At 36.0% G+C, this 13404-nt stretch overlaps 1 protein-coding gene across 2 annotated transcripts in view; it reads left to right on the top strand.

Moving 5' to 3' along the window:
• The window catches only part of KANSL1L (KAT8 regulatory NSL complex subunit 1 like), a 117672-nt gene that overhangs the window by 12237 nt on the left and 92031 nt on the right, over positions 1 to 13404 (top strand). For both annotated transcript variants that reach the window (XM_044670722.1, XM_044670721.1), the window contains exon 2: positions 6391 to 6532. In XM_044670722.1, coding sequence (XP_044526657.1) covers positions 6391 to 6532 — 142 coding nt within the window. The remainder of the gene's footprint in view (positions 1 to 6390; positions 6533 to 13404) is intronic.

Below are 13404 nucleotides of genomic sequence, written 5' to 3'. Positions count from 1 at the left end.
GAATCCAGTGATTAGCTCACAGCTGTTTTTCCATTCCATTCAGTATTCTCATACTTTGGGACTTCAATATATGCATTGCTGGTCTCCCAAATCTTCAACATTCCTAATTTTCATAATATAATGCTTCATTCTACCTCATTTACTTGCAGGGATAATCTTATCTGATCTCTCTTATCCATAACTACCACAATTGTGATTTTGAACTCTGTTCATGTTCGTCTTCCAGATCTAATCTTTGTCTAAAGCCACAGCCACTAATTCTTCTATTCCCCAACTGTATTCCTAATCTGTCACCTCTGCTTTCACCTTACTTTTTCTTTTTTAAGTCTTTATTCTGTAATTATTTAGTTCAACTGTATACTGTCTTCTACCCTTGATCTTCTTAATACCTTATCTACCACCATTCTGGTCCTGCCAGTCCTTAAACCTGGATTATTGTGTTCATCTGCTTTCTTTGTTCATGCTCCAGAGCTGCTAAAAATTGCTAGAGGAAGCCATTCTACTAAGTTAAATGGCTACAATGTTTACTATAAAATCATATAATCTGGTCTCAGTTGAAGCCACACTGATAGGCAGTAATGCTTTTCGTCTTCTCCCTAAATGACCTATCCATACCCTTTCCCAGTTAATCAGACTTTTCCTTTTCAAACCACTAATAATACTTCTTTCTTTCTGGCTTTCAAGATACTCTTGCAATCTATTTTAATGAGAAAAGAGTCCATTTCCTGGGAAATGAACTCTACCCTAAACCTTGCCTCAAAACCCTTCTACATCTTCCTCTATGCTTTCCTCTTTTACTCCTGTCTCAGAGGAATAATCAGCACTTGTCAAAGCCCTCTATTTTGTGCTCTCGATCCCATCTTCTCTCATTTCCTCCAAGAGCTTGCCTCATTGATCATTCTCTATGCCTTATCTTCAGTTTCTCCCTGCCTACTGACTTTTTTTTCATTGCTTATAAACATGCTCAGATCTACCCAATCCTTTAGAAAGCTTCACTTGACCCTGCGGTCCCCTCAAGCTATTGTTCTATATTGCTTTCACTGCTGACATCCTAGAAAGAACCATCTACATTCCCTTCCTTGCCATTCCCTTTTTTAAATCTCTAGAATTTGAGATTTAACCTTGCCATTAAAATTGCTTTATGTCAGGTTAAGAATGCTCTTCAAGTTGTTAAATCCAGTGGTATTTCAAAAATCCTTATCCTTTTTGACTTTCTGACGTTTTTGACAGTGTTGGCCTTATCTTTTCTTGCTCCCTTGGATTTGGTAACCTTGCTTTCATCTTGTTGTCCAACCTTTATGACTATTACTACTTTAACATTTTTGCTAGCTGACCCCCTTTGTGAGGATGTTTCTCAGGTCTCTCTCTTGGGCCCTTTTCTCTCTGTAATTTCTCCCTTACTGTTCTCTCAGATTTCCTGGATTTTTCATTTATGAAAATGACTACAAAATCAACATGTCCACCTCTAATCTTTATTCTAGACTGTAGTCTCACATCATTTACTACCTGCTGGAATTCTCTTGAATCTTCAAACTTAGACATTACTAAAATAGATCTGATTGTCTTTTCCTCTAAAACTTCCCTTCAAGCTTTCTTAGTTCTACTGAGTATATGCAATTCTCCTCATCACCTAAACTTGTAACCTTGGAATTATCATTGACTTTTCCCCTTCTTTCTAATCCCTCATATGTAATTAGTTACCAAGTTTTGTACTTTCTATTTCCATAGCATTTTAAACATCTACTCCCTTCTTTCAATTCACACTACCACAATTGTATTTTAATTCTTCATCACCATCTGTTTTGCTGTATTAGACTCCTAATTCCTAACTCATCTCCTTGCTTTTCTTCTTTCTTCTCTCCAATATATTCTCCAGGCAGCTGCTAAAGCAGTCTGCTTAAGGGATGGAACCTCTTGCTCAAAAGCCTTCAGTGATTCTACACTAAAATACACAGGTGGGGGACTAGCACCTCTGGCATGAAGGCTTGCCAGGTTCTTTTCAGGGCTTTGGTGTCTGCCTCTCACCCAACTCTCATCTGTGGCACCAGAAAGCTGTAGTATGCACAGCAGCCACACACTCTTTTGGCAGAGAGGCTAAACCAGGTTGAGGTTAACATGGATTTGAATCAATGACTAGGAGGATCTCTACCCCAAGCATGTGCAGATTTTCTCCAGTGGAATGGGCAAATGGGAAAAATTTTGTTCTTACCACAAAGGTGACAGAAGAAGAACCCATTGTATACTGGGGCATCTCCAGTCATCCTGACTGTTATTTTGCAACTGAGCTTTCATGTGAAAGAACAGTTTAATTTGTGCTGCTTGGCTTTATAGGGTAGTAATGGAGGAGCAATGGGCAGACATTGCAGAGGAACAGATTTATACTTGAGGTATGATTAGGAATTAGGCTATTTCATGGAAGAGAATTAGGTTCTTTCCCAGAGACTTTCAGAGGAAGGTTAGATGATTTCTGCTTGAGTATACTGAACAGGTCATGTTTTATTATTTTTTTTTTCAGTTAATGGACTGCTTGTTCTTTCAAATCTTTTCCAACTCTGAGATTCTGGAGTTCTATAATTCTGGATGAAAAATACATTACTCATTTAACCTACTTAATGGTAACATCCAAATAATTGATAACTCTTATTTGCTGATATCATAAAAAAAGTAGTTACGGTCAGGGTTTTTTTTTATGTAAGTAAATATATGGTGTCTTGGTGGTTTCCTCTGGGAATGAAATGGGAAATGACAGTTGACTGATCATAGAGGTGTGAAGTATTCTGAATGAATTTGTTTTTCATGAAGACAAACACTTAAGAATATTATTTCATATTACATATTTAGACTTGATACATCCACCTTTCCCCTTGGACTACCTTATTTGTACTATTTATATTTTTTCCTCTTTCAACACCTAGCACAATTATTTGTGAGAAGTAGTCATGAAATAAACCTTTATAGAAATTTCTGTTGTGATTGAACCAACACTGAGGAGAAAGATTAAAATAATCCCAATGTGGCATTAAATATCAGTAGTATTACATTTATTATTGTGTAATTAGAATCTGTTACCCTAAAAACTGATTCCCAGCAAAATTACAATCCCCAGCACCCTACTCACTTCCTGTCATTACTGCTGACATAGACAGTATATAAATTGGGTGTAGTTCAGTCTCTCACTCTTTTTCCTTTCTGTTGCAGTTTTGGTGGAGTGGGAATTTTTGAGAAGGTAGAAAAACTTAGTCACGTATTTCTGTTTTGTCAAATAATGAACTTTATAAAAATGATACTTGAAGTATTGGACATTAACTCTTAAATTTATGTCATCTGTGCCAAGTACTAAAGCATTTAATAACAGAAGATAAGAATGTTATCCTTCACATTATAGGGACTTTATAAGAGTAACTCTTAAGTAAATAGTCTGCTTTACATTAGTAAATTTGTTATCCTTGTAAGACAGTGCAGAAATAGCTCTGAAATAATGATCTCTTGAATCAGTGGAAAAATCAATGAACATTTTAGTGTATCTGTTTTGTGACAGACTCCTCACTATCTCTCTCCCACATCCAAGCTTTTGCCAAGATTTGTTATGTTCCACTTTTGCAACATCTCTCAAATATACCTTCTTCTCTCCTCTAACACTGCCACCACTGTAATGCAATCCCTCTTTCTCACATACTGCAATAGCCATGTAATAGGTCAGTCTACCCGCTTCAAATCTCCCTGTTCCAGTCCTTCATTCAGCCACCAAAGTAATTTTTCTTATGTGCTGGTGTGACCATGTCATCTTCATATTCAATAAATTCCAGTGGCAACCTGTCACCTCAAGGATCAAATACAAAACCTTCTCTTTGGTGTTCAAAATCCTTCATAACCTAATAGCCCTTCCTCCCCCAACACTTTCCCAGTCTTTTTACAATTTATACTTTGCCTCCGACTCCAAGAAGCTGACGCATGCACAGCAGTTACACTTCAGTAAAACCATTGCAGGGGGGGCAGCTGGGTAACTCAGTGGAGTGAGAGTCAGGCCTAGAGACAGGAGGTCCTAGGTTCAAATCCGGCCTCAGCCACTTCCCAGCTGTGTGACCCTGGGCAGGTCACTTGGCCCCCATTGCCCACCCTTGCCACTCTTCCACCTATGAGACAATGCACCGAGATTAAGGGTTTAAAAAAAAAATAAAAAAAACCATTGCAGGAGATGGGCTAAACCAGGTTGAGGGTAACTGACAGACTTCAAATCAGGAGCATGTCTACTCAAAACATGTGATGACTTCCCCAGAAGAATAGGTGGATGAGAACAATTTAGTCAGACACACTGACACCAAACTCATCTACTACCTCTCAGGCCATTACCAGTGGTCCTGTCTTTTGTCTTGCTTCCAGGACTCTGGAAGAGAAAGTGAAGCTGATAACTTTGTGTAATTCTGCCTCATTAAATCCAGTTCACATACAAATTAGGACATCACCCCATGATATCATTTGTCCTCCTCAAAAACAAAAGACAGGCATTAACAACAACACCTCACACCCTACCACATGCTCTTAGATCCAGTGACATTGGCTTCCCTTCTGTTCCAGGAACAAGTCACCCCATCTCTCAGCTCTAGGCATTTTCTCTGGCTCCTGCTCAGCTCCTCTGATTTCCTTCAAGTTCTAGATAACAGCTTACCTTTTATAGGAAGTCTTTCCTAATCTCTCTTAAATCTAATGCCTATATTTGTGCACATTTGTTTGCTTATTGTCTTCCCCATTAAAGGACTGTCTTTAACCTTTCTTAGTACTTAATAAATGCTTATTGACTGACTAAAAGAAGTAAATGACAGCAACAACTTTCAAGGGTGGGGGTTATACTCTCTTCTTTGTAACTAAGCCACAAATTTTGTCTTTTTCTGACAAGGACATGACCATCTTTGAAATCATCTTTGATTTGGCCAAGTCTTTAAATCCAGTTTGCTCTTTGTCCTGTCATGCTGTTTCATAGCCACTTATTTACATAAATTCTCTAGGGAAAGTAATAATTTTATTGTATATTATTGTCATATTCTTCTTTGGTCCTATTTTCATGTAGAGGCAGCTTGGTGGTTCAGTGGATAGAGCATTGGGCATGGAGTCATTAAGACCTTACTTAAAATCCAGCCTTAGACACTTACTAGCTGTTTGACCCTGAGCAAATCACTTTACCTCTTTGCCTTAATCCACTGGAGGAGGAAATGGGAAATCACTGCAATATCTTTACAAAGAAAATCCCCACAGAGAGTATTGGGGTGCTATGACTCACAGGGTCATGAAGAGTCAGACCAGTCAGAATAAAAATAGCATTTCCATGTTTAGATTAGGCAGCATTGGGTTCTAACTGAGGCTCTGATAATCTTAATATTCGTCTTTCAAATTGCTATTATTCTTCCCCACACCAACCATTTCACAAAAAGGACTTGGGGACAAAAAAATCCAATAAATGTACAAGTCATTTACTACAGCAAACTAATAGCAAAAATGTATAAGAGAAACGTTTCCCCAAGTTTAGTATACTTATCTTCACATATCCTTTTTTTTTTTTAATTAAAAGGGGGCTAGACATTATTTTATATCTAAATCTTATAGATTAGGGTGGATATGTCTAGCATATTTTCTACAACCACTTTCATTAATAAAACAGTACAGAGGTCCTATAGATAAATACTGTTATAATAGAATTAAACAGTAGGAGTTATTCAGAAATTAGAGAAACTTTTGGAGTTGAAAGCCGAGGAAGGCTGACTACTTATTGGGTATATTTTAATAGATATTTATTTAAGGTTGTGCTTTGTACAAGACGACCACTGACAACACTTCCAATTCTAAATTTCATGATTCTGAGCTTTGATAGCAAATATGTAGCTTGAATTTTCATACTCAGCTTGTTTAATAGCCTAACTTAAGGTTATGCCTGTTTTGCCTTAAGATATGTGCAGAAGACTTTCCTATGCCTTGCTTAAACAATTTAGATCTAGTATAGATCAAATCATATACTTGAAAACTAATAAACAGTAAAAGACTGATTTGAGTTTATAATAAATTATTGGTATAATGGTCTATGTTTTCTGTCCTTTTCTGTTTCTCTTCTCAGAAATTTTTCTTTAGCATTCAAAAAGAGGTTTATTCTACTGTGATACTTAAGGAAATTATATATTATAGAATACTAAAAATACAATACCTTTATGCTTTTAAGGGGTAGCTGGGAAGAAAATGAAATCATTTAAAATTTTATGTGCTATGTTTATATTCTATTTAACCTTGAATGAAAGTGTTTAAGGGAAGTTTAGAATTAATGATAAAAGTGAGATGTTAAAGCTGTCTTTATAAAAATATACGTGTATTTTTTCATTGGCTAACCTTGTTGTATCTTGTTCACAGTAACTATAGTACTGAATGGAAGTGGCTTGTAGACAGAGCTAGAGTTGGCAGCCGCTGGACGTGGCTTCAGGCCCAGATTTCGGAGCTAGAATACAAAATCCAACAGCTAACTGACATTCACAGGCAGATACGTGCCACCAAGGTATTGTCTTTGTGCTCATAAATGGGCTCTTTTAAATGATTAATATTCTGTTTATACAAAAAATAATTCATAGAAAATTAAAACTGATTAATTGAAATATTAAGGAATTTTATAAAAATTGAAAATTTTAGTAACCTTTTAAAACATATTGCTATATTAATGCAAATTTAAATTTTTTATACTTTTTTTTCTACAGAAGTTTCTGTCACCATTTCTAAATTATTCCTTGCTTCAGTTGATTCTACTTAAGTGAATTAGTAAACATTTAAATATATTTTTAAGTACCTACTTTGTTGTTGATTTTGAAAGTTACATGTGAAAAATTGTACTGAATATTATTTGCTAAAACTAGGTTCCTAGATTTTTTCCAGCAAAAATACTAGCTTAAAGACAACTTAAAGGAGAGAACACTTTGTTAAACTTTTTTCTGTGTTGAATTTAGAAAAAATGTAAAATTTTAAATTAAAAGAACTGACAGACTCCTTGACAAGACATTTCCATCTGGATATTCTGCTGAAACCTCAAAATTAATATGTCTTTAAAAGCCTGAAGGTATTGTCTGTTTTTAGTACTGTAAAATGTATAATTTCCCTAGGTACAACATTCAACAAACCAATCTTGTTTATTAATATTTCTGACCTGCCCCTCCTTTATGATTTTATTTCTATTTATATCAGTGAATTTCCCTTGGTAGAATCCTTGAAATTATCTTGAACTTTTTAAATTTCACATCCTATTCCAGCAGTTACTAAGTCTCCACATATTTATTAAAACTCTGCCCTCTTCTCAATTTCCCACTGCCATCACATGAGCACAGATTCTAAGACCATCCTCCTGGACTGTTAAAGCAGCCTCCTAGTGTAGTGATGGGCAACCTTTTGAGCTTGGTGATTCAAAATTCACCAAAAGGGGCAGCTGGGTAGCTCAGTGGAGTGAGAGTCAGGCCTAGAGACGGGAGGTACTAGGTTCAAACCCGGCCTCAGCCACTTCCCAGCTGTGTGACCCTGGGCAAGTCACTTGACCCCCATTGCCCACCCTTACCACTCTTCCACCTATGAGACAATACACCAAAGTACAAGGGCTAAAACAAAAACAAAAACAAAAACAAAACAAAATTCACCAAAAAACCGAGCATAACTTGGGTGGTGTGTCACTTCAAGAAAAAAACCATAATTTCGCAGTATTTTTAGTTTGACAAAAATTAAAAACAAACTGTAATATATAACTGTATTTAGGAAACCAAAATAGATAAATTAATATAGGTAGAATTGTCATCTATAGTGCACAGTGTGTCTACACTACACTACAGGAAATGTTTCATCCTCAGCACGTGGCCCTATACGCCGTGTGTCATTGAAAATGGCTATGCGTGTCGTGTCATAGGTTTACCATCACCGTCCTAGTGGCTCTTTTTCACCTATTCCCTTTTCCCTTCCCAATCTATCTTTTCTACTACTGTCAGAATAATTTACTTAACGTGTATATCTATCTAGACTTGTTATTCCTCTGTACAGAATTTTTGATGGCACTACTTTTTGTCAGAAAAGTTCTAGCTCCTTTGCCTGGACTTCCAAATCCTCCTACAGTGTGATAACTCTAGCCTTATCTCATATGATTCCTTTCCATGCACCCTTTACTCAGACTAGATATACTACTGTCTGCTCTCTGAACATACCTTCATTGCCTTATGTTCATAGTGTCTTCTGTGACACTTCTCTCTTCTCTAATCCTTACAGTCCTTTTAAACTCAGCCGTCTTTCCCATGATGTCCCCAGATAGTAATCAACTTTCCCCCAAAACACTTCATAGCATTTTGTTTTTTAATTCTCTAAACTACCTGAAATGAAATATTTTATATTATGGTTACATTCTTGTGTCCTATTCACTTGCTATAGGCCTTATAACTGCAGGGACTATTTAATCTAACCTGTGTATCTGTATTAGTGGTTAAAAGAGTGATTAATAAATGTTTATTGAATGAATTGATTAATTTTCTGATGGTTTTGCATGTATGAGAAAGAAAATTTGATCAAAGACCTCAAAACATTATTTTAAAAAATCATATGTTTATAAAAACATTTGCACACTTCAGAAGTATCTTTCATCTTTTATAGATGTCAGTTATTTAGAAGTGAAAAATAACAGTTGTAGCAATAGCAGGAAGGAAAAAGGAACTATATTTCTCATGGAAAAGGTAAGGGTTTAGCCAAACAGAAGAGAATTACTTGGATTCTGAGTTTGGCGAAGACATTAGGTCTTTGCTGTACTCCAATTTTCACACACATACAAACACACAGAGGTTTATGATATATGATCACAATAATCATGGTTAAAAGGAGACTAAGCACTTCGGTTAGGGGTTTTGAAGTCATGCCATAGAATAAAGCTTTTGAAACATGTTCAAAAATTATTTTATAATCACATATGTCTAATTTGTTTCCATAGTAATCCTGTTTATTTTATTTTGAGTGCTTAAGATATAATTTTGTGAAGGGATAATTGGACTTCAACAGACTGCTGCCAGAGGAGTTCATTACACAAGAAAGGGGAAGCCCCTCTGATATGAAGGAGCTGAGGCACTTTAGCCTGAAAAAGAGAAGATTTAGGGGAAATTTTGATAGTTATCTTTGAAGAGCAAGGGTGCAGAAAGGGGGTTAGACTTAATTGTGTTTGGCTCAAGAGGCCAAATCTAGGATGAGCGGGTAGAAGTTGTAGAGAAGTATATTTAGAAATTGTGGAATAAAAACCAGATTCTTTTTGGCAGGTAATGTACAATGCTTTATTAAAACAGCTAGTCAGCTGTGGGGAAAATGTTTCCTTAGGACAGTGATAGCGAACCTTTTAGAGAGAGAGTGCCAGACCCCATCCCCACCCAGCCCCAAGACTGAGTGCCCCCCCACATGTTGAGTACACCCCTCTCCTCCACCCTCCCCAAAGGGGGAGGGAGGAAGGGCTCTCATTGGGCTGCTGGGCAGAGGGAAGGGTGAAGTGAGGAATGTCCTCAGCAAGAGTGTAGGGAGATAGAGGGGAGTGGCCCAAGAGCTCTGCTCCCCTCCAGCTCTGCCACCTGTAAGTGACCCACCTGTGTGCTCCCATTGGGTATCTGAAGATCAAGGTTAAAATCTAAGGCTCAAATTTTACTTAACTGGAAAATTAGGGGCTTAGATTAATGACCTCTAATGTCCCTTCCAATTCTGTTTCTATGACCATGAGAAACCCAGTGATCCTTTACATTCACTTGCAGAATTACCATCCTAATTTAGGCCTTCATCTGTTGTCTCATTCATTATGATAGTGTCTGAGTTGGTCTCTGTGTAACCCTTTCCTATCCATCCTCTACATAATAGTCCTGACCATATCACTTCCTTTTTCTAAAGAATTCAGTGACTTTGCATATAAATTTTGTGGCATTTAAAGCCTTAAACAATCTGTTTCTGCAGCCTCCTATCACTCCAGATTTATACCCCTTTTTACATCTTCACTGTCCTACCCAAACCATACTATTAACTATTCTCTGAAAGTTGATCTTCTATCTCTTGCCTCTGTGCATTTTAATCTGTTTCCTTTGCTTGGAATGTACTTCCTCATCATTTCTGCCTCAAAATATCCTCATATCTCTTCAATACCTGAACTTAGGGGCCATCTCCTAGTGAAACTCCCACTTATTAATGGTCCCTTAGCAAAAGGAAAACTGAATCAGTTTTTTTTTTCTCTACTTATTTAATACATGTTTCTGAGGAAAGTGTAAACTCTGAAGTAGGGACTGTTTTATCTCTTTGTATCCTCAGCTCCTTACACTTAGAAGGCATATAATTCTTCTGAGTCCTAGTTGGCTTATTTATAAAATAATAATAAAAATGTTTGTACTACTTAGTAGTATTGTTTTGAAGAATTTGCTTTATAAACCTTTAAGTAACATATAAGTGTAAGTTTTTTTTATTGCTTTCTTCTGTAATGCATTCTGTTCTTTCCTTTCTCTTTGCCTTTGATCATGCTTTCTTGCCCCTCCATCTTGGTTATGAGAAACCCATCTAATCTTCAAAGTCTAACTCGCATGATCTTATCCTTCTTGCAATATTCCCAGATAATGGCTTTCAAATATTACTCTGTCCAGGTTGGGAGTGGCCAGCAGATATTTGATGGCTGCTATTCAGTGCTTTTTGTTTTAAGCATGGTATCCTCAACCTTCAGTGTGGAGCTATTAGCCTTGAAAACCAACAATTCAATAAGCATTTATTAAGTGCCTAGAGTGTGCCAAGGAATGTGCTGTGTGATGGAGATACAAAGCAAGGCAGGACATAGTACCTGCTCTCAAAAAGCTCACAGTCTAGTGGGGAAGATGACAAGCAAAAAACCATGTACAAACCAGATATATCTATATCTACATCTATATATGCCTGTACTTCCATCTGTCTATCAATTACATGTCTGTCTGTGTATTTATCTGTCTATTTCTATCTTTCTCTGTATGTGTATGTGTATGTGTGTATGTATCTATCTATCCAATAGATTGGTGATAGTGGACAAAGAAAGGCTTCTTGCAGAAGGTTTTAGCTGAAACTTGAAGGAAGCTAGGAAAGCCAGGAGATGAGGGGAAGTGAGAGAATTCTAGGAAAGGAGGTTATTCAGTGAAAATGTTCAGATTTGGGAACAATTATCTTAGGTAAGGAACAGCAAGGAAGACAGTGTCTTTGGATTGCAGAATATGTGGAGAGGAATAAATTGTAAAAAGAATAGGAGGGTATAAAGGGGTCAGATTATGAAAGGCTAGAAAAGCCACACAAGAAGATTTTATATTTAATCCTGGAGATAATAGAAATTAACTGGAGTTTATTGAATAGGGGGAGTGATATACACTTTATTGAGATCACTTTAATGAAGGAGTGGTGGATGAACTATAGTTAGGATTGATATAAGCTCAGTTAGACCAACATTCAGGCTATTTCAATCATCCAGGCAAGAAGTGATGACAGCCAGCACCAGGGTAGCTAACAAAAAAGCCTATTTAATGTAAAATATAGCCAATTAATGTGTCTCCTCAGAACTCTATCATAATAATCATCATCATCCTACTAAGACAGAAGACCTGTGAGCGGTTCAGTTATATTTTGGTGGTCTTAACAGAAAAAAAAAAAGAGGAAAGAAAAGGAATACAGTAGGATAGAAAAGGAGAAGATGGGGAAATTCCAATGTAATCGAGGTGTATGATGAGGGAAGAGTAGAAGAAGCAGACAACACTTGAACCTCACTCTCATCTAAACTAGTCAAAGGAGGGAAGAAAACTTACAAACACACATATACACAAATTGGATACAGAAATACTTTCTACTCAACAGTGAAACTGGAGGGAAAGAGACTTAGTGTGACAGCTATCACAAAAAGAGGAGTGAAGAAGAGGGAGGGCAGATTAAGGGAGAGATTAATATTAATTATTCAGGGTAGTCTGAGCCAAAATAATAAAAATGAGAATACTACTGAAATGTATTTATTCTGTGCAATATGAAACTACTATAGGATTATTTTATAGAGCTAGGAAAAATAACAAGATTCATCTGGAAGAACAAAAGATTAAGAATCTTAAGGTAAATAATGAGGAAAAATGAGAAGGAAAGGGACCTGGCAGTAATATGTATTTACAAAGCAATATTCATCAGAAAAATAGGAACTCATTAAGAAATAAGGATATCAATTAGTGGAACAGTATATAATAGTAAATGAGCTAACAGTAGCCTAAATTTTGAAAACTTAAAAGATTCTAGCTTTTTGGATAAGAACTTATTATTTGAGGAAAACTGGAAAACATTGTAACAGAAATAAGACCAACATCTTACACCATATATCAACATAATTGCTAGGATTTACATATTTCTTTAAGGTTTACAAAGCTCTTTATATATGTTAACTCATATAATTTGGGAATAACCCTGGGAAGTAGGTGCTATTATTACTTCCATTTTACAGATGATGAAATTGGAACACAGAAAATTTAAATCACTTGGCCAGAGTCACAACAATTAAGGAGTGTCTGAGACAGGACTGAAACTCACATTTTCCTGATTTTAAGTCTTACACTTGATCTATTGAATCATTTAGCTACCTCTAGATAAATTGTAAATGGATAACTGACTTAGACATAATTTTCTGCCAGATCTATGTATAGGGGAAGGATTCATGATCAAAAAGGGATAGAGAAGAATCATATAAGGTAAAGTGGACAATTTTGGTTATATAAAATATAAAAGTTTTTGCACAAATAAAACTAGTGCAACTAAAAGTAGAAATGTGTAAATGAAAAATATTGGTAGCAAATTTCTGTGATATAGATTTCATTTCTTAGAAACAAAGGAAACTGGTTCAAAATGTTAAGGCTTAAACACTATTCATTCTTCTTTTAATGCTGAAATGAAAGGATTTGAATAAGGTTTTCAGAAGAAGAAATCTGAACTATAATTAGGCATATGAAAAAATACTCCAAATCACTAAATAGAGAAATGAAAATTAAAACAATTTTGAAGTTCTATCTCAAACTCATTAGATTAGCAGACTTGACAAAAAAAAGGAAAATGACAAATAGTGGAGAGACTCTAGGAAAATGGGTACATTAATGTATTGTTGGTGGAGCAATGCATTGGTCCAGCTATTCCAGGAAAACAATTTGAAACCATGTCTCTAAAGCTTATTAAAATGTACATACTCTTTGAACCAGCAATACCATTTTAGATATGTCTCCAAAGAGGTCAAAGAAAGGAGGGGAAAATGTAATAAAATTTATAGCAACTTTTTGTGTTGGCAGAGAATTAGAAACTCAAGGGGTTATTATCAGTTGAGAGTAGCAGGACAAGTTATAGTATATGAATGTGATAAGATACTAT

Source organism: Gracilinanus agilis, chromosome 3 (genome assembly GCF_016433145.1).
Source record: "Gracilinanus agilis isolate LMUSP501 chromosome 3, AgileGrace, whole genome shotgun sequence".
NCBI lineage: Eukaryota > Metazoa > Chordata > Mammalia > Didelphimorphia > Didelphidae > Gracilinanus > Gracilinanus agilis.
Note: the sequence above shows the minus strand (reverse complement) of the source record. Positions and strands in the feature narration are given on the sequence as shown.